Genomic DNA, 21,886 nt, shown 5'->3' with positions numbered 1-21,886 from the left:
CCTCTTCAAGCTGTGAACCTTGTGCACCACTGCCTTTTCCTCATGCCCTACGTTTCCTTCCTTCCTGACTCCAGCCTTCAACTGCTGATGAGTCACTCAGTCCTGGTGGGCATGCTCTGCCATCTGGCCTGGCAGCAGTTAGAGAGATGCTTGAAATGCTTGAACCTATGCTAAACATATACCTGCTTTTCCCTTTGGTTTCCTGCTGTTTTCCCCATCCCCTCCCCCTTTTAAGGCTATATTGATGCCAGACTGCTGCCTAAACTGTTCCCAGCTCAAAGCAATTTTTGGAACTGTTTAGATAGCACTAAATTTGGCTTTCAGACCAAGAAATGCAGCATGATTGACCTCATAAGATCAGCCAATAAATACAAGAAAATGTCTCCTAATTAATTAGCTTACTAACCATGATTAAACAGCCATATGGCTCATCTCCCTTTGATTCATCTGTGTTCCTGCCATACTTCTGTCTTCTGGATCCAGAGTTCCTCTCCCATAAGAATCTCATTCCCTTTCTGTTCCTTCCTTCTGTGTTTTCCTGTCCATATGACTCCTGTTTACATTAACAGCAGCACAGGGGACATGCACAGAGCTTTTCACTTACTGAAAGCAGAATGACAGCAGCCATCAACTCTTCTGTATAATGAAGAGATGTGTGCGTGTTTGTGGATCTGAACATTGGTTCATATAACATAGTCGCTACTGAAAGAGATGAAGGTCACCTGGTGAAGTCGTAGCAATAGAGGTAAAGGTCAAGAGCTGCTGGACTTTGGATACATTCAGCATGTTGAACAGTGCTTAGCAGCAAGCAGGTTTGAGATAAGATGAAAGATTCCTGATTCAGTGCTTCGTGAAGATACTCTGTTGCTGCAGTGGGGGCAGAATGTAACAGCGATTAAGGAGGGGGTGGGAAGACTCACCAGAAGTCTTGTGTGATGCTGCAGAAGGGAATGAAAGACAGGAAGCTTTTTGTCTTTAAATTTCTGAAGCAGGCAAATTCAGTGATAGAGACTGGGTAAGAAACCATGCCACCCTTCCTTTTAAGCCTTTAAAAGGTTTCTGTCTGGCTGCTAGGGTGGGGGCAAAGGGAACAGAACAACAGTTTCACTTTTTGGTCTCTATTTGTGTTATGCCATTGCCCTTGACAACTGGTCGAGTAAGGGGAAGGTTCCTCCTAAGAGAGGGGAAAGCTAAACTGCTAAAAGCTTGTTTTAAAAATGTAGTGCTTGGGAGACTACCCTGGCATCATGGAAATTGAGCGTCATGTTTATCCATGAAATAAGTACGTAGAGACAGATGTGGTTCAAATGCCTTCATTCTGTTACTCTGCTGATGAACCTCGACCCAGACTGGGAGTGAACAGGATGGCCTTCAAATTTACTTACCTCAGCTAAGCTTTTTCATTTGAATTTTGGAATGGGCTTTGTGTTTTTGTGATATGAATAACTTCAGGGCACTGGCTTTCAGCCTTTTGATTTTTAAGCCCAGCTGTTTCTCAGTGGTTGGGCAAACCCTGTCAGAAGTGTCACACATCTGCATTGTTGTATTGTGTATTTGAATTATTTTTTCAAGGTTCATGAACTCCTTTAAATTGGTCTGTGGCTCTTGGTCTGGAAATGACAATTTATTTCCAGATGACCTTAAAAACAGTACTGGGATTGTTTTATGTTTTGGGGGTGCTGAGATTTTTTTGAAAGTAAGTGAAACTACCTCTTGTCTGCATTCAAAATGATGGATTCCCACCCCCTCAGTAAAATCAAAGATCTCACCTTGAATTAAAAAAAAAAAAAAAAAAATTACATTAGTTTTCTTTATAGAACTATGAAGCCAAGCTGTCATAATTTTTTTCTCTGCAGTCACGAAGGCAGTAAAAATAATACAGTAGAGTCACATAATGACTTGATTCTAAGAGCTGAAATTTCAGCATGACAATCATTAAAGCACTGCCAACACCGTTTTGAGCAGCCAGCACAGTGCTGGCTTGAATCAGGTTTCAATCAATAAACCAGAGGTGAAAGGCTCTGCTGCTCATCCTGTCTGAAAACTCTCTTTTCTTTATTTACCATTCAAAGCAGCAGCTAGAATTTCTTCAAAACACACAAAGGTTAAGTGTCAAAACAACGGGCAAGTCCACTCTGCGCCGTATAGCTGCAACTGTGGTTTTGTGAACAAATTCTTAAGTGCATGTTGCCATTGAAATAGCATTGATTTGGTTTTGGACTTGAACAGTCAGCAAAGGGCTCTTCAACCCGTTACTGCACATGAGGAGCCTGGCAAACAGACCTGGCAAAGCTCAGCTAAGCTTCGTTTTGTCACAAGTGGTTTTTCCCTGGATGTTGCTTAGTCATGGAACATTCTGCTGTGTGACAGTGTGAGCCAGTAACATCAATGTTAGTGTACTGGGATGTAGCTAAGTAGACTAAGTAGACTCAGATTATATTTTTAAATGTGATTATCTGTAGTTTAACCTGTCCTGTCAGTTGTGATGGATCTGCCATTAATTTCTCCCTTTTTCCCCCTTTTTTTGCCAACGTTAAGTGGCTAAAAGCCAAGGTAAGAAGTGTTATTTCTCCTTTGCCCCACAGTGCCTCATGTGACTGATAGTAGAGGCTGCAGAGCCATTAAAACTGAAAACTAGCGCGCTCTTACGCTCTCCTCTGCTTTCCATAGGATATTTAGATTAAACATGCTGTACTTGAATGTTTTGTTGTTTTCAGCGTTTAGCCTGTCAATATATCTGCGATACATTGACATCTGCATTTACACATAGACAATTAATTTCTCTAACACATGTAGTGCTTTGCTCTGAATTCAGTAGATGCCTCAATTCCCTTCACTTACATTTTTTTTTGCGGGAGACTTCCCAGACAATCTGAATGACTCTGCTAGTCAAATAGCAGGGGTGAGCTGAGCCATCCTGGGCCTGCGCTGACTGTATTGTACTGTCAGCATTAATGTTTGATTGAAATTATTAACACTCCAACTGAGATGAACACAAATGTGGCTTCCCTTAAAGAAAAGAGAGAAACGAGAGATTTGTGCATGAAACTGTCAATTGCCTAGCTTTCCAATGTCTGTTGTACATTAATAGCAAAAATAACATTAAGCTTGTATTTGAACTCTTTGTATATACTATTGTCTGTCTTGTGTGTAGCTAAAAACTTGCTGTTTGACAGCTGTCTGGGAATTCTCGCTTCATAGTCTTACACTTAAAAAAAAACAACAAAACCTGTCAATAATAGAGCTGCTCCGTTATAAAAATAAAATCATGTTTTCCCTTATTTCAGCATGGAAATAACCAGCCTGCAAGAACTGGCACCTTGTCAAGAACAAATCCGCCTACACAAAAACCACCAAGTCCTCCCATGTCAGGCCGGGGAACTCTGGGGTAAGAATGAATCGTGCTTGGTCCTATCTGTTGAAGACACAGCTTTAAATGCACCAATGTTGATGTTTCTTAAATAGGTAGATAGATAGCAGTTCTGATTGCCTTTAGGAAATAACAGAACTAGTTTTGCTGTGTAAACCCTTTCAGCTGCACAGCATCATATTTTCATGATGACCTTTTGAAATAACTGCTTTTCGTGGGAGAGTGGGTTTATTGTAGATATTGATAAAGGAGAAGTTATTGTTATTCCTGAATTTTGGGCAGAAGTCCTGGGTAATGTGAGAGAATATCAATAAGGTTTTAACTTCAGCAGAGGAAAGATTTCATTGTTGAAGTTCTTGTCTGCTTGTTTCTCATTACAGAGTTAGGAAATGGCTGTTGAGAGCATATTTATTGCATTAAATAAGCAAAATTCATGGCATCATTAACATATTGGCAACACTGATTCTCACTGACTTGTGAACTTTTATTTTTACATTTAAATGAGGAAAGATTTTGCTTTTTCCAAGCCTCCCTGTGACCAGAGTTCCCTACCATATCATCAATTTCTCTGCTCTGGACCTTGGGGAATGAAATCTGCTTATCACTGTATGCCAGCAAGTATCTGTTGGTAGAGACCAAAGCATGAATACCTGAACAGCTCAGAGCGTGTGCCGTGTGGCTTTGTCTGCTGAGGGAGCATTTGAAACAAGGTCTTCTACCTGTTTGTCACACTTAGCTTTCCTTTATGCTGTTGGTGACTGAGGCACTTTAAAGCTGGCTGCTGTGGCTGTGTCAGCTTCAGCATGTTTTCTCGGAGAGCTGGGCAGCTGGAGAAATGAGAAGTAATGAGACAGAGCTGAAGAAACAGCCAAGGAAAATTAGGAGCAGCAACTGCTTTTGTCAAAGACTTAGTGATTTTTAATCCTGATTTGCTGCTTTGCTGCTTCAGGATGGCAGTGTTTATTGTGTATTCTACAGAAAAATTACCCTAGGGAGTTTCTCAGCATGTTTTCTGAAAATTCCCATTGCTCAAGGGCACAAAATCAGCATTCCAATTGTCTCTCTTATCCCAGCTGAGAGAGCCGTTGTTGTTGTTGTTGTTGATCAGCCTGGGAAGCTGGGTAGGATTTTACATCCTCCTGGCTGCCCCCAGTGTGGCAGCAGTGCTGATGGACTGCTGAGCAGTCTCTCATACTCCTGTTGCCTCAGCTGATGCCTGCTAAGGATTAATCAGCCCAACGTAATTTCCAGATGAGCATGACAAAAAGCAGCAGTTGACTGAGGGGAAGGAATAATGTGGGTTCCTAACAGAGATTTCTATCTGCCCTTTTTGTTCAGGAAGTGCAGCTCTTGTCTCGAGCAGCCATGTTCTGCCAAAGCATGAAATATCGTGGGCATGACTGTTTTCCTTAATATATGCTGAAAAAAATGCTAGAAACCGCAAGGATGCTGCTCTTCTCCCTTTCATCCAGAAAACAGAGATAAGCGTATAAATCAGAACAAGCTTGATGTCTAACATGAGCCCTGAAGTACACGTACAGCTTATCCCTCCAAGGCAAGGGCAGGGTGATCCAAAGTGATGCTGGGAAAGAGTCTTGCTCAGAAGCTGCTTGAGCTGTGAAATGAACGAACAGTGGGTACAGGGGCTTTTGGGGGGGCTGCTCAGGCTGGAAGCAGGGAAGAAAGCGAGCGAAAGGCTGGAGCTGGAGAAGCTGATTGGAGGGAGCAGCTGCACCATGAGAAACCTGGAACAGAGCATGGCCTTAGGCTACTTTCGGCTCCCCTGTGGCAGTAGGCAGTGGGTGTTGGCGCTGCTGTGTCAGAGAAGGGCTGCTCTCCTCTGCCATGCAAGACTGGCAGAAAAACAGAGGGATGGGTTGGACCTGCATGGCACAAAGAAATTATTTTTTACTTCTCTGTGCATGGGAGTTTCAGTCCTTCAGTGAAGCTGAGAACAGTATTCAGCTGAGCCTGAGGATGTAGCAGGGTTTGCTTTTGATAGGATATTGAAATTGGACAGGCAAAATAAATAGTGCTATTGAGCCAAGAGGCTGCATTTCTTATTGCCAGTGCATTCCAAGATAGAATACTTCAAAATGTTAGTTTTCAAGGTTATTTCTGTTGGAAGCACATTTTAAATCTTCTGTGCTTATTATTTCACTTGGTGGTATTTAGAGCTCTATCTCTTACAAGTGGAATACAAAGTCACTTTATTTTTCCCATGACTGATTTTTTCTGGCAGGTCTACAGGTGGTGGCAGTCTGCACATCAGAGTCATCTGCAGTTCTTTATATACACAAACTAATTTACAAACACCATCATTCGTACAAACAAACATGATATTCCCATTTTTTTCCTCAAGAGAGTTTTTAATAGTTAAATTTTTAGTTAAAATTAAGTACTGTTGTATTCTACATTGTAAAAAGGAAGTAGATACATTTCTTAAAATATTGTGAAACAATATAGCTTAACAGGCTGGTTATAACCAGCAATGGAACAAGTGATTAAATGCCAGTAGTTTACTATTTTTGTTTTTGCTTAGCTGGTGTGTTGCCAAGTTCCGTGTCTTGCAAGAGATCTCTTGGTAACTGGTGAGAACTGAAGAGCTCTGCAGCTCAGTACAATACACACACTGTTCTGAAGGCAGAAGCGGGGTGGGTAAATAGATCTCGAAAGATCCATGCTGCATTTCTGAGTTGATGCAGCCTGCTCAGTGACCTTGGAAGTCTCTGAGATTCACTTTCTGTGTCTGTAGAATGGAGACAATGAAGCTGATCTCTGAAGTGCTTAAAGGTCTGCTTAAGTGATATGCTTGATTACAGCATAAAACAGCGTTACTAGGAAGAGCACTGATGATTGCATACGTAACTTGTTCTGTGAATAGTTTGGACTTACTCCTGTCTTAATGAGTTGAATACCTTCAGCCAAGAATGCTTTTAGGATGGTTAAGCATTTGGAGAGGAGAGGGAGAAAGAAGGCATTGTTAAAAGGGAAAGATTTGCTTTCATGCAGTGTATTAAAAGATAACCCTGGGATATGGTACAGGTGTAACTGCTGTATGGTATTTAGTTCGAAGCATATATTTTTGGTGATGTATTTAGCTTAGACTTTATTAATCGGTTTGTGCTCTAGGCCAACTTGTGTGAATCTTTCTACGTAAGAGCACTTTAGAGAGTTGAAGGTGATTTCACCACCTCTCTGTGGTGAAATTTGTTTAATATACTCTAATGTGGGTCACTGTGGTCTTATGTGAAAATGTAAAAAAGTGGCTTCACTACTTCATGCAGTTATCCTTTTGATCTACTGATTGTTTATCTTTCTGTCTTCAAATCTTTCTCTCTTGACCAGGCGAAATACTCCTTACAAAACCCTGGAGCCAGTCAAACCACCAACGGTCCCTAATGATTACATGACCAGTCCTGCCAGACTGGGCAGCCAGCACAGCCCGGGGAGAACAGCTTCCTTGAACCAGAGACCAAGAACACACAGGTAGAATATTTTTTCTCACTCACACTCCTTCCTGCCTGGCACGCTGCTGTTTACTGAAAGTCACAGAAAAGCTTTGAAGCTTAGTGTTCTTGGCAGCATGGACTTCATTTCCTGTGGTACTTTTTTCCCAAAAATAAGCAGAACTTCAAAATTTATGTAGTTGAGAAGTCAGGCAGTGATGGGTCCTACTGGGTTAAAAGCTGCCTAGCTAACCTTAGTCTAAAATGTAGTTACCCTTTATAGAATAGTTTTTTTGTTATTTTCAAGTCCAGTAGTTGCAAAGGAGAATTTCTCTTGATTAAAAACACTATGATGAAAGTAGTCTGAAAGAGCGAATTGCTTTCTTTTGGCTAAAACTTAATGCTTGTAATCAGTGCTTGCATGATAGAAGTGGAATGTAAAGCTTACTCACAAAGCAGGTATTGGCATTAGCCAATTGTTTCCACAAGATCGAGGATTTTGATGAAAGAGTAGTGTGTCCTGAGGTGAGAAAGGTATCTTATTGTACTTTGTTCTTTTTTTTTTTTATCATGTAAATTTATTCTCAAATTGCAAGGATAGATTTTTCTTCGAGCCTCATGAGTGAGTTTAGTTTGACAGTATCAAAACTTCCAAACTGCAGGAAAAAAAAACAACAGACAAAAGAGTTCACTGTAGCTAAAAATAAAATGGTAGTTTATATTTCAGAGAGCGTCTTCCTTAACTTTTTTTAACACTCTGTAGACAATTAAACACAATTGGTCACTAATTAGGGATTGAAGGTATTTTGGACACGATGTTCATGAAATACTGTCAGAATTAAATAGTGTCTAAATCTGGATGCAATGAAGATCTTGTTAATCTGTTTAGCTGGCTCCTGTGAATGCTCCCTACACTTGTCTCACAAGATCTGTATTTTGTGTAGACTGCAGTTAGAAAGTCAGCTGCAACCATGGTGACAAGATCAAGGTCTTCAGCAGAAAGAACACTAATTTTGAAGGAATTATCTTGGCTTCCATTTCAGATCACTGATTCTCTTTTTGTAACAGTACTAATTTCTTAAGAAATGTTTGAATGATTTGTAGCTACCCAGGATTGGTAAATAAACTGTAAAATCACTGGGTACTTCATCATTAACGTGAATGGATGAAAGTGGTGGTGTTTTGGCTTCAAGGCATCTTGACTGCTTAGTCCCCTTTATATTATTTATTTAATCTGAGTAAATTCAAGCCTTGGCCCAAGGAATGTTCTCAGGTAAGAATAAGGACAGATGTTGTCTGAACTTTGATTCCTTTTTTCATTCCTCAGTGGAAAGAGATGTTTTGGTCTCTGCAGTAGATCACTAAAAGTGTGTTCTGTAAAAATCTGTATTGCTGGCCTAGGACATATGAACAGTACTGAGACAAATTGCCACCTGGTTGTACTGTTATCTTATAGACTATCTTAGAAACAGACTTCTCATACACAAATTGTGTGTGTGTGTGAAAAGGTGTATTGGCTATGCAGATTATTCCTTCCCTTCTCCTACCCAGCTTGGATAATCGCAGCTTTTCTCAGTGAAAAACTTTTTATTCTAAGTAGAGGAAAAGTTCCTTCAGCTGACAGCATAATTAATTTTAAATAATTATTTGTAGTTTAGGCATGAACTCTTCCAGCCCAGTTTATTGCTTCTAATTAAGACAAGGCTCTTGAACTATTCCTGCAGTTGTTACTCCGTTGCCTAGAACTGGTATGGTTCCTTACCTTTTTATTTTTGAAGTCGTGTAATTATACATTTTATGCATAGTGGTGTTCATCAGCTTAGCTAATTCCATTTATTAGGGATGCAATGCTTCCTGCATAGTTGATTAGCTATATGAGATTGTAGGTAGAGACAAGGACTTTTTATAGTGGATTTTTTGACTGTCTGTAATTGAGTTAAACCAGCAGAGTTCACACAAGAAACATGGCTGTTGATAGGCTTTTGTAGGAAATGTGTGCTACTACTTGTTTTTCTGTTTTTCTCTTATAGCGGTAGTAGTGGAGGAAGTGGCAGTCGAGAGAATAGCGGCAGCAGCAGTATTGGCATTCCCATTGCCGTGCCTACACCTTCGCCGCCAACCATTGGGCCAGGTAGGAGGGACTCTTCCCATGTTAACTTCAGGCTTTAATATCAATCTCTTGTGTTTGTACAAGTGAATAGAGGTTTTTACCTCAAATAAAATACAGAAGATGACCCACAGAACATTGACAGTAGTAGAATTCAGACTTGTCAATTAGTGTTTATTCTGGTACAGTCTGAAGTTGCTAAGCTGTGAGAGAGACCACTGACAGAAGCAGGAGAACTGGTGTGTATAGCACAGCAGTGAAAGAGATTTCTCAGTGTCTAAATCTGTTGAATTTGTTCCTTGGTTCACTTTCTTACACACGTGTAGGCTTTCCTTTCTATTTCCCAGGTGTTTCTGATCCTGCACTGGTCCAAATAGGCATATATCTTACTATCATCTGTCACCCCATTGAAATAAATGGGAATAAAGACCTGCAGGTAAAGAACCCTTTGTAGGATCAGTGTCTGAGCTTGTATCAGTTTACTAAAGTTGAATTTTTGTATTTATTTGGGAAGCCTATCAAGTGCCCTTGCTTTCTTACCTGCTTTTTAAATATGTGGCCTAATTGGGAATATAAACTATTTTATTAGCACACATTTCTGTTCCTCCTCCTCCTGGAGCCCCGCCAGCACCACCACTACCACCACCTCTCCCGATGGGCAGTCTGATAGGTGAGACTTGTGTCAATGCTGAAGTGATTGCAGTCACGCTGCATAATCAATAATCATCTCTTCCTAATGGACTTAGTGAAGCTGTTTTTTTCATGTACTGGGGTCTACATGATTTTAACATAAAAATCAGTTCTGATGTGATTTTTTTTTCTTTAAACAAATCTAATCTCCACTAATTTCCTGTGGTTAAAGCCTCTGAAGGTAAATGTACAAGGTACGGGGAAAAGCTGCTAGTTGCTTGAAATCTCTGTTCCCAATAAGGTCCAGTCTGTCTGATCTGAAAGAACTCAAAATCAGCTGGAACATTGCCATTCTGCTGTATCACTCTTGCAGTTGAAACTAAGCTGCTATGGTTGCACTCTCACTTAAAAATGGTAGCTGATGTGTAGGGTGATGTATGTATTCTATCCTGTGGGAAAAAGGTGACTGAAAAGCAGAAGTGTCTGTCACAGTGGCTTGGGTTTGATCCTGTAATGCTGCAGGCAGATGCCAAACTGGAAGATTTTATGATACAAGCCGACAGCTCTTGAAAAAATGCTTAAACATTACATGTTGCTGTTAGGAAAGGATTTAAAAGTAATAAGTGTAAAACCACACAGACCTCTCCCTTTCCTATCAGAGACTGATGTCAAAATTCATAGATCTTGTTATGAAACCAGCTTTGGAGGCTTTGACCCTTGTAACCCTTTGCACTTTCTCTTACTGAAGTGTTAAGCGAAAGTGACTTTGGATGGCACTACAGGACTGCAAACTTCTGACTGCACACTCTGCTGTGCGTGTGCGTTTTGTATATATTTTTATCTGTATAAGATATATACGTATATATTTAAAAGCACAGAACTTTTTATTGCAAAACAGTTTTTGCATTTAAAAACTGCAGAGTTGTGCGTTGATCCATGTGACCTCTATGTTTGAGATTCATTAGTTTGCAAGGCTTGATGCTTTCATTTATCTGTCAGAGGTGAATGCAAAAAGAGAACTTAAATTGTTTTATTAACCTTGGCTTTTGTGCAGCAAGCATGGGGAAGGTAAAAATGGGTATCCATCTTGAAGAATGAGTGACATGTCTTTCTGACAGCCTGAACTGGTGATTCTGATCTAGTAGAAGTGCAAATTCCATGAATATAAAAGCACAAGTAGCAAATATGATTGGTGAATGTGCCAAGCATCTGAAGCTCGTGACATTTATTTTACTATTTTATTAGAGCATTTTTTAATATTTGATTGGAGACGAATTCTGGTTCACAATGGAGAACATTTGCTTTGAGCAGAATGTGTGATTTTTTTGTGTGCGCTTTTCAATAAAGGGTATTGCATGTAGAATTATTGAGATATGCTTAGGAGCTGGAAGCTGGTCCAAGTTTCCAGCCCCATCCAGACTGTCAAAGTAGTTATCAGCATTTCTCAAATGCCCTTTATATGAATGTTCTTTTATGTCCTGTGTATGTTTTCTCATTATTGATTATAACAGGGATGTTTGTCTTCTGTTAATCTCCTGTTACTGTCTTAATTTATTGGTGATGTGTGGTGAAATAATTCCCAGGTTCTGGGCTTTTTCTGTTTTCTGCATTCTATCCCAAGTAATGCTCTGCTCAAGTCTTTTCCTTGGTTCCTCTGGCTAATGCTTTTCAGCTGCTCCAGGTTCAGCTCCTGGTTCCCAGTATGGCACAATGACCAGGCAAATCTCGCGACACAACTCTACCACTTCTTCAGCATCTTCTGGTGGATACAGACGGAATCCTTCTGTGACTGCCCCATTTTCTGCTCAACCTCATGTTAATGGCGGGCCTCTTTATTCTCAAAATTCAAGTAAGCTTCTGAGCTCTGAAATCAAAAACTGTTTTGAGCAAAATGATTGTAAAAGCATGCATGGCATTTTAATTCATTTGTGAAGAGCATCAATAAGATTATTGCTTTCTTTCCTGAAATAGAAGGAAAAACAAACAAGAAAAACTCTGAGTTGTACAGAGTTTGTACTGTAAGCAATTTCACTGTTTTTCCCCTCTGAGTTGTTTGCTGTTACTCACAATGAGAAATTATGATGATTGCCTGTCTAATTATGGGCACATTATACTTAGCATTTCAGGTGTGCTTGGAGAACATAAACTAAAACCAGATTTTTTGCAGGAGACCTAATGTGGTTGTAGCACACTTCCTCCACTACTGGACTAGTGGCGAGAGAGTGCTATTGGAGCACAATGCTCATAAAAGAAGCTTTTCCCATTACTCAGTATCTCCCTGTCTCTGTCTTGTTCTCAAATCCTATTTCTGTCTCCAAATTTCTCTTTTGTTCTTCACTTTAAACTTGACTGTTAGAGAAGGGACAAAGAGTTCAGTCTCTTTTCTTTTTAACAAATTGCTCCTCTATGCTTCTACACCAATAGAGGAGATAGAAATGAGTGAGCGGTGGGATGCCCCATCCCTAGAGGCATTCAAGGCCAGGCTGGATGTGGCTCTGGGCAGCCTGGTCTAGTGGTTGGCAACCCTGCACATAGCAGGAGGGTTTAATCTAGATGATCATTGTGGTCCTTTTCAACCCACCCCAGCTCTATGATTCTATGCAGTGGGCAGCTGAGCCTGGTTTTAGTCAGCAGGGTTCTGCCTAACCACAGAACACGGCAAGCAGGGTTGACTGCAGGAATTTCTGCAAAAGAGGGATCTACTAGAATCTTGGTGAAAAGCTATGTTTAGATCGGGAACTTTTTCCTTACTGTTTTCAGTTCAAAATTATCCTTGTTGAAATTCTTCCTTACTGGAAACAACAAGGATCATTTTGACCAAATATACGTAGAGTAGTGACTGTAGTCGCATGACTTCTAGTGCTGTGCCAACTCTAAACTTCAGAGTGATAATCCTATAAAAAGAAACGTTGATGTTTGGGCTGAAGATCTCTACAGACCAGTGCTGCCTGGTAGTATACTTATTCTTAAGGAGAGAACACATAGACAATATTTGAGACACCAGGGTGAAACACTTTCTCAGTGGTTTACAAGTACAACATTAGTCCAAGAACGTCTTTCTACGCAGGCACAGTACCTATCTACTTTTTTTTTTAATTCCCCATTTCTTATTTTCAGACTGACTCTTCATTTTCTTTCACACTCTGCTCCCCAAAATTAATTGTCCATAGTAACAGAAACCCCCTCCTGCTCAAACAGTTGTGTTCTGATGAATAAGCAGGACTTCTGGAAATAGTTAGTCACCTTGAATGCTCTGCACACCACTATTTCTGAACATTTGGAGTTTTTCAAAGCAATTTTTTGCTCAAATGCAGGTGCTGTTCCTCAGTCCGGCATCTCTGGTGTTTTCAAAATACTGATTGTCAAAATTTTTTTGAACAGTATTTTGATGATGGGTGTGTTTTTTCTACCTTAAACTGTTTTTTTCTCTGTTTCTGTAACTGGTGATTTTTTTAATGCTGCTGTCTTGACATTAAATCTAGGTTCCATGTTTCCTTAAGATTTTACTTCTCATGCTAACAAATATTCTGTTTTTTTCTTAGATGTTTACTTCAATTTTGTGAGAAACCTGTTTGTTGTCCCTCCTTTATTGGTTGTTTCCCCCATTCAGTTGATTTGATTATTGGTTTTGTAATGAACTAAATGCTTCATTTTTATTCATCAAACATTAATCTTAGTCATGGCTTTATTTAAAACTGTTGCTTACTTGGAAGTACAGAACCTCTTTCAAATTTGATTCCAACTGGATTATGCTGCTGAATTCCCATCTTCACAGGAATTCTCTGCTTTGATGCAAGAGAAATTCTCCTGAGAAGAGGCACAGTGTAAACAAATGAGTCGATGTGCTATTGTTCTTTTCTTTTTTGTTTGCTTTTTTCTCCCTCCTTCCCACCTTCACTGCTGTCCCACCAGCACCGATACTTTATGTGGCACGTCTCGCTGCCACCAGGCCTCTCTGTTGTGAGCAGAGGGAAAAGCTGAACATCTCAGCTGTCAACCTGGCAGGGCTGAGTGCTGGTTCAGTGTTTCCTGTCTCATGTCTCAGTGAGCAGGGCTGTGCTTCAGGGGAAACAAGAAGCCTTTGCCACTTAACAACTTCACAGTTCTTAAGTTGCAGGGTGGCTCTAACCACAGAGAGCTTAATAACTTGAAATAAAACACCATTCCGCTCAAAACCTACCTATTTTCTTTCCAACAAGTCCCTTTTTATATGCAGAACAACAACGCTGTGAGCAATCCCTTGTCCCCATCCCCAGCAAAATTACAGGAGGTGCTCTGTACGAGTACTGACATCACAGCATTGTTACCTTTGTAAAGTCGCTGTCTTTACTCTGTATTAGTGCTGTTTTGCTGCGTTTGATGTAGCTCTCTGCTCTGATGGTAGAGGAGGAGTCCAGAATCCTCTTCTGGCTGCACACTTTACACAGAGAACTCCTGGATCTGAGCAATTGTGAGCACAATGAGAAGCTCAGCATGGCGTGCTGCCTGAGCCCCCGCACTCACCCCAGGAGCTCCCCGCTGTGGGCTGCACTCTGCTTTGTGCTCAGATGGATGCAAGCAGGTTTTGCTTTCTGGGCCTCGATTGGCTAGCCACGAATTCAGCCTCGTTGGAAACACAAGCTTGAAGAAGGTTCTTCTGTGTGTGTGTTCTTGTTGTTCTTGACATACTTTGTTTTGTGGTCCTCGTTACTGACGGCTGCTTTTGTTTGTTTCTTTTTTTTTTTTTTTCCCCTGTGTCCGTTTGACTTTCCCCATCTGGTGTGTGTCTTGCTACCAGTTTCTATTGCTCCACCCCCTCCCCCTATGCCTCAGTTGACTCCACAGATACCTCTCACAGGCTTCGTGGCCAGGGTGCAGGAAAACAGTAAGTTTGGACAAGCTGAGCTATTAAAGGGTAGAGCCTCCTTTCTTCTAGCATGCATGGCTGGCAAGTCAGACTCTCTTTTGTTTCCTTTTCCAGAAGCTAATACCATCTTGCGTTGTAGTGTCAATATGCTATTGGAGCTGAAGGGCACACTCGTCAATATTCTATAACACATGCATGATTATTACTGACCCATTTAAGTCCCAAACTGCAAATTTATTAGAGAAATACAGTGTGAAATATGTGGCATCTGCTTCATCTGAATGTAGAAGTGTATCTTAATTAAAATATTAATTTCATGTTGAATCATCCTGCCTGAGGCTTTTTCAGTAGGGATAATTGATTAGTTTTTATTAGAAGGCTTATGCAGACTGTCAAAATATGTACTGTGCAATCACTGACTCCAGTACTGCAGTAGTTTTTGGGAAGCCACAAAGGCAATTGGAAATGTGCAGTCTTACAATCTAATGCCATTACAAAGGAGCTCCTGAGGTATTTCTCCTCTCGCTCGCCTTTCATTCTCCATTGCTTTGTGTCCTGTAGCCAGATTTCCCTACTGAGCTGCTTACAGCATAGCTCTGCGGATAGATTTGTGAGAGATGCTCCCTGGCTGTGATCTGTTTTCCACCGCTATCTCTGCTTTTACCATTATTGCTTGATTCATTTCAGGTGAGTGTTCCTATCCCAAATGCTAGTGTAGGGGTAAAGTCTTGCTCCTGCTGTGAGTTCATCTTTGTTGCAGGAGAATGTTGTTGTTTTGTAAACAAAAGAAAGAATGCAATGCAGGTAGGGCATGAAATGATAGCATTCTTAAGGCATTTGAGAATCATGGTGGAGTCTGCTAGAATCTCAGGAACTGTTACTGCAGTGGTGCTCCAGGATATGCTGAGGGGCCCTCAGCACTGATCAGTGCTGCTATGCAGCTTCCCATATGAGCTTCTTAGTGCTCATATTGTGAGCATTTCTCCAGGTGTAAGAAGCATCTCTGTGGTTCCCATTCAGAAAGAAGGTGTTTTGTGTTATGTTAGATGAATGCTAAGGATCATGTTCATGTAGACTAGCATGCCACAAAATTGACATGCCTTCCCAAAATGCAAAGTATAGAGTTAGATGTACTAAAGATGTAAGGTACAAAATGTCTTAACTTGTGGATAACTTGAGAAAATTGACACCTGCTTCAGAATTGTTCCAAGTATTGCCCTCTTGGAGATAACATAGCACTTGGGAGAGCAGAGGTGAAAGGGACAGACTTATTTGTCTGTGTCACAACGAAAACTAAAGCTGACTTGTGAATGAGATTGCAGCAGAAAATAGCTTGAAACATGGTCTAGAAATTGTCCTGTTTATTTTCTTTCTTTAATAGTCCCTGGGGTTTGAAAGTTCTCTAATGAGTATGGCTTTGAGCTGCTGCTGCTCCCTTGTTTCAGAGGTGGGAGTGCACGTGGCAACTGTGCACACACTCAGTAGAACTGGCTGCAGGGGACCTTCAACTGTCTTGTTGTACAATCACAGGAAATGGAGTTATAGAGACACGGGTAGGCTTGTCTCTTATGGGAAAAGTCTGTCTTTCCTTTTCATCAAGATTGGTGGGTTTGGAAAGCATCCTCTGTGCACGCTGTGGACTTCTTTCAGACTTTTTCTAGGGCAGAGAATTAGAAAATGCTCAAGGCCTGTTCTTTTTTCCTGCGCCCTGTGCCCAAGCCATGGGTGTCTCCTGCAGAGAGGTTTAACAGTGTGCCCAGGGACCAGCAACTAGCTGTCAGCTGCTGCACTCTCACACCCACTCTGTTAAAAATGAGTCTGCAGGGCCCCACTTAACAACATGGATGTGAGCACAAGTTGGAGAAAATGCTTCACTTTGAAGCTTTGTTAGGTCTGGTCTCTGTACCGGACCCTGTACCCTTTCTCATTTAGAGTACTTCTGTATGCCATTTTTTTCCCCTAGAAAAATTGACGCTGTTCCTGATTTTGCCTGGCTGAGTTCAGAGCCAGGCAATGTGTAGGCTACAATCCCAGAGGTGGCGACACATCCTGGGGTGACACTTGTCTGATTTTCTGTTCCATTTTCTCCCCTTGTGTAAATGTGATGTTGAATTGTTTTACACATTTCCATAAAAACCCACTGCGAGCACAGCATTTTGGTTAGGGTGTGTGTTGGCACTTCCACACTCACATTTCCTGCCCTTTTCTGTTCTTGTCAAATAAGCATCTTCACTGTTGAATAAATACAGCCTTTATTAAGGTAAGGATTTCTCAGCATCTCAAAGGATTGTTGTTCAATACTTCTCTTTTCCTGGCTGTAGCTGGATACTAAGGATAGCAGTATATTTGGTGAAAGATGTGCTGAAAAGAGTGCACAAACCCTGTGTATTTATAAATAGTGCTGTCATGTGCCTGTGGTGTAATAATGAAGCCTGCCTGTGAGTGCTGCTCAGTAATGCAGGCAAGGCAGAGCACTCAGTTGGACAGAGACTTTGTTAGTCTGTCTCCAAGTGACATCAGTGGGTTTCTGTATGGAAGAGGAATTGCTAACACAGTGGCAGCCGCCTCCTGCCGCAAGGCTGTGGGGCACGGAGCTCGGCCAGTCACACTGTGGGGGGCTGTGATTGAAGTGACAGCAGTGCCCTGGGGGCTGTGGCCTTCTCCCATCACAGAGCAGCCTCTCTGGCACAGCTAGAACTTGAGAGCTGCGCTGAGCTGTGTTGCTGAGGACCAAAGGTTGGTCACTGGTTAGTACTGGCCAGGCAGATGTGAAGAGCAGTAAAGCAAACAAATGTAACTAGCAATAGCTAGAGCTTCACTCTGTGCTGTGTTCTTTCCTTGATTTCCAGCTTGTCTTTCTTAAAGGTAGCAGTGTTCTGGAGCACATGCCCTGCTCTTTCAGTCACACCCTCTCAGAGCAGTGAATTTCAGCCTCTGTCTGTGTTTCATATGCAGACTCCCAGATTGCTTGGCATTAAATCTGTGTGCTTATACAGCAGTGCTGAGCTCGGTGACGGTTCCTTACAGTAACTCCCACCCAGGTTTGTGTGTAGTGGCCCCAGATCCAGGGAATGAGATGGACAGCCCTTTGTCTCACATCTGAGATCTCTCTCCCCCTGTTCTGCCAGCTGCTATGAATGTTACTAAGATCTGTTTGAAAGAGTGATTTGTTCCATAATGCCTTTCTCTTTTCCCTTTCCCAAAGCAACCTGTAATTGTGCTGATTGGAGAGTCTCAGGGCAGGGATTTGACATTTTGGATTACTCACTTAATTCCTTGAGCACTTTTTCCCAAAGAGCAGCAGCTGCCTGTTGTAGTTTTCCATTTGTTAACTGTATCCTGGATGTGTGCATACACACAAGCCAGTCTGCAGGATACTGATCAGTACAAAGCTTTTCTTCTGCAGAAAAATCGCTTGGCTTTTTCCCACTTGGTTAAATTTGAAGCCCAGTCTCGTCCCTTTTTTGTGATCTGTACCAGATCTTTTTGCCCTCTTAGGGCTAGCTGTGAGAGAAGGAATCCAAAGAAGCAGTGTTCACAAACAAATGAAAGTGACTGTACAGGCAAAGGCTTTGTGCAGAACGAATTGTGCTGCTGGCTGGCCAGCAGCCACTGCTGCCCAGCTCAGAGGGTGCTGCTTGCAGTGCTCCCACAGCTTCCGCTGCAGCCAGCCCTCAGCATGGCCAGCGAGCAGGGCTGCCCGCTGCTGGTGTTCAGCTTATGACCTGCAGCATGTGCTTTGACTCTAGTAGCATCTCTTCGTAGATCTGACCACTAATAACGAACGTAGCTGCGTGTTGTAGCTCTTAATACAAAGCCTCTGTTTCTAATCAGTGCATGGTATTATAGCGCATGCTATGTGTGTTGTCATCCCCGCCCCTTTTATTTACAGTCTACAGCCTCAGGTTTGTTTATATCTGCACACTGGTTTTCATGTAAAAAAACTTTCCCAACGTTTCCAGTTGCCGATAGCCCGACTCCTCCCCCCCCGCCGCCCCCTGACGAGATGCCAATGTTCGATGACTCCCCCCCACCTCCACCCCCACCCCCCGTGGACTACGAGGACGAGGAGGCTGCTGTTGTGCAGTACAGCGATCCCTATGCGGATGGAGATCCTGCCTGGGCGCCGAAGAACTACATAGAGAAAGGTAGGAAGGGCTGCAACTGTGTACCTGCACACCGGGGATTAATGGTAGCTGAAGGGGATGAATGACAAAGCTTGGTCTGATGAAAAGTCATTGTCCCTGCTAGTCAGAACTCGAAGTGTTCCGTTCTTGGTTTGTCAGTGGCTACACCTGATGTGATAAAATATAATCCTTTTAAAGAAGGATTATAAAATATCTTCAAGCGTTCTAGAATGAAGGGATAAAAAAAGTATAGCGAAACAGTTATGAGAAGCAGATGTGAATCCGATGGCTTTTCATCTTTGCTGAGCTGCTGGACTGCGTCTGCAGCTACCTCAGGGTTGCTGAGCAGTCATCTAGAAAGTGTGCTGTACAAAGCCCAGAAAGTCCGTGCTCTGTCCTGCTCTATCCCATCAAGATAGAAAGCCAGCTAGAGCAGACCATGAAACATTTTGCTGTGAAATGTACCGAGGCTTCCATGGAGACAGCGATAGGACGAGGAATGGTTTTAAACTGAAAGGGGAGATTTAGGTTAAATGCTTGGAGGAAATTTTCTTACTCAGAGGATGGTGAGGCCTTGGCACTGGCTGCCCAGAGAACCGTGGGTGCCCCATCCCTGAAGGTGTTCAAGGCTGGATTGAATGGGGCCCTGGGCAGCCTGAGCTGCTGGATGGGAGCCCTGCGCATTGCAGGGGGTTGGAACTGAATGGGCTTTATGTACCTTCCAACCCAAACCATTCTGTGAGTCTATGAGACATACCAGTGAGTCTGCCTCAGCAGACTATAACTGTGCTTAGACATAAACTCATATAATAAACATTTCTTCCCATGAATAACTGATTTCCTGCCCATAGAGCTGTCTGTATTAGGACAGCGACCAGCTTGTCAACAGCAACGTTGCAAGTTTTCTCAGGCTCTGGCTGGTACTGTCATGTGCATGAAATGTGTCTGTGGTACTGTCTTGGCAGCAGTGGTGGAACTGCTGTGTTCTGTCCTCACTGCTGGTGCATTATATGCAGGGTGCACTCATGGGATGAAAAGAACTGAACTATTCCATCATCAGTTGTTAGGTAGTAAGACTCAGGTTTCTGAAATGATTCATCATGTAAAATAGTAGATTCTTAAAAGCTATAAAATTGACCTATTGCATAAATCCATATTAACTATTTTAAAGGGTAAGAGATGTCCACAGTTTGTGTATTCGTAGCAGTATTTTGCAATTGCAGTAGCACAGGTGGCAACGCTGTCATTCCTTAGGGAGATCTCTGCTTTGTTGATTGCACACAGTAAGTAGGAGGTTGATGAGAGTATTTACCAGGCAGGTACTGTAAAAGAGTGGATGCTGTTAAAAATTCCCTCATTCTTTTTCCTATAGTAACTTTAATGCTTGCACTCATTGCAGCCCCTTTAAAAGTCATGTCAAAACTTATTATCATATAGAAACTCTGTAGCAAAGGCAGGAAATGATTCACTTCTGTACAGCTATGTTTACAAGATTGTGTATGATCACAGAATCATAGAGCAATTCTGTGATGACTATATGGTCATGCATTGAAGTATGCACTGTATAGTTGCAGGGGCTATTGTGTAAAAATTTTTCCTAGTGGTCTTTTTCTACAGAGTGATTTTTTTAGGCTTTCTCTAATCAAGATATGCAGGGATCTGAATGCCTTTGAGGCAGTCTGAGCAGAAATGAGTGCCGCATTCACAGACCCACCTGGTTCATAACCCAGCTGTTGGGTGGCCATGTCCACTGTTGCACTGCACGCCAGCCAGTGGTACTTGCCCACACCAGAAGGCTTAGGAGCATTCAGTGCAGTCACCACCCACTGCTTGTGGGCAGTCAGGACTGCAAGAAAAGGCAGTTGTCACTTTCTGGACTTGATGATGAACAGGAAAACTGTGTGAATTCAGTACAGAAAATCAGGATGGCAAACAAGTCTTTCCAAAATATAATCGTACTGAGTGGTGCTATTAGCACGATGCTAACCTTTTCCCTGTTCAATCCACAGTTGTTGCTATATATGACTATACAAAGGACAAAGATGACGAGCTGTCGTTTATGGAGGGTGCAATCATTTATGTGATAAAGAAGAACGATGACGGCTGGTATGAAGGAGTTTGCAATCGAGTAACCGGCTTGTTTCCTGGGAATTATGTTGAATCAATCATGCACTATGCTGATTAAAATCCTTTGCTTTTCAAAGTTGGGTCTTGTACTCGGTCATACCATGATTATTTACGAGGGGTAACTAAAAGCTAACAGAGTTGTCTTAATATACTTTCAAAAAAATGTGCCCATTTCTTCAGGCCATACTGTTTTAATGGTATGATTGAATGTCCATCTCTCTGAGTCTCTGGGGGCAGTATGTCTACCTGATGGCAATCTGTAAAACAAGCAACTGTCTATAACTGGTTATACTTATTTACTTACGCATTGTTAATTTTATGACCAGCCTAAATATTCTGGGGAAGTAGGGTATAATATTTAATGAACCATGATTCAGATTGTGCCATTACATTTTTCAGTACAGCATGGTAACTAACACTACGTTAGACTAACATATTAAAATCTGGATGAGAAGTTTAATGTTAGTGCTGGTCATGTTACTTTTTGTTTAGACTCTTTGCTCATTCTTGAACTATATTTGTTTAAAGCATGCATACAAACTTATGTATTGAAATATACTTTTTTAAAAATCCAAGATGCTTCCAATTGTTGTAATCTTTACCTGGAGTATTCTCACTAAAGTCTATTACAATGAGTTGTTTGGGTCTAAGGTGTCCATGTGAATCAAAAAATGGGTGGTCTTATGTATGTGTAATTTGTACCCAAGTTTTTTTAATAAGTAAATTTACATTATGACTTTTTCCATTCATAAATATATAAGTGAACCAAAGGTCTTGTCCATTACTTTGTTGGTTGGCTTGACAAAAAAGTTTGGAATGCTAACGTAGCAAAATCATGGCTGTGTTATCCCAGGCAATGTACTAAAAAGCAAATGTTTGTAACATGACTTTATCACTGACAGAGGGCAAATAAATTAGATATGAAACCTGAATTATCCATTTATACAAACTCTTAAAAGTTCTTTTCTTCCAGTATAAGTTTTAGCAAGAGTTCTTGGTTGAACCTAGTTATCTAGAAAGAATGAGTTGACACTGTCTGTAACTGACATTTCTCAGTGGAAGCTGTATCTGGACGTGGTAGTGTGCCCAGCTGAGGGAGACAGGGGGCTGTCCTCCAGATCTGACAGAGGGGAACCAGTCAGAACAGGACAGGGATTCTTTTTTACCTGGGATGGAGCAAGGCACTTAGCCATTTTCATCAAAGGATAACGAGCAGAGATAGCTAGAGGT

The 21,886-nt window shown here is 41.6% G+C and overlaps 1 protein-coding gene across 12 annotated transcripts in view; it reads left to right on the top strand.

The window, feature by feature from the left end:
* Window positions 1-21,231, top strand: part of ABI1 (abl interactor 1) — a 78,257-nt gene extending 57,026 nt beyond the window's left edge. Inside the window, exons 4-12 of one of the 12 annotated variants that reach the window (XM_031614519.2) lie at window positions 2,539-2,553; window positions 3,288-3,388; window positions 6,719-6,859; window positions 8,850-8,950; window positions 9,516-9,596; window positions 11,238-11,405; window positions 14,334-14,420; window positions 18,365-18,550; window positions 20,539-21,231. In XM_031614519.2, the coding sequence (XP_031470379.1) occupies window positions 2,539-2,553; window positions 3,288-3,388; window positions 6,719-6,859; window positions 8,850-8,950; window positions 9,516-9,596; window positions 11,238-11,405; window positions 14,334-14,420; window positions 18,365-18,550; window positions 20,539-20,714 (1,056 nt within the window). In that variant the 3' untranslated portion in view covers window positions 20,715-21,231. Of the gene's footprint in view, window positions 1-2,538; window positions 2,554-3,287; window positions 3,389-6,718; window positions 6,860-8,849; window positions 8,951-9,515; window positions 9,597-11,228; window positions 11,406-14,333; window positions 14,421-18,364; window positions 18,551-20,538 lie in introns of all 12 variants that reach the window. The other 11 variants (XM_031614527.2, XM_031614520.2, XM_031614523.2 and 8 more) reach the window with 11 other exon arrangements.
* Window positions 21,232-21,886: the final 655 nt, after the last annotated feature.

Source organism: Phasianus colchicus, chromosome 6, assembly GCF_987193195.1.
Source record: "Phasianus colchicus chromosome 6, bPhaCol1.hap1.1, whole genome shotgun sequence".
Lineage (NCBI taxonomy): Eukaryota > Metazoa > Chordata > Aves > Galliformes > Phasianidae > Phasianus > Phasianus colchicus.
The sequence above is the reverse complement of the archived record's forward strand: the minus strand, read 5'-3'. Positions and strand labels throughout refer to the sequence as shown.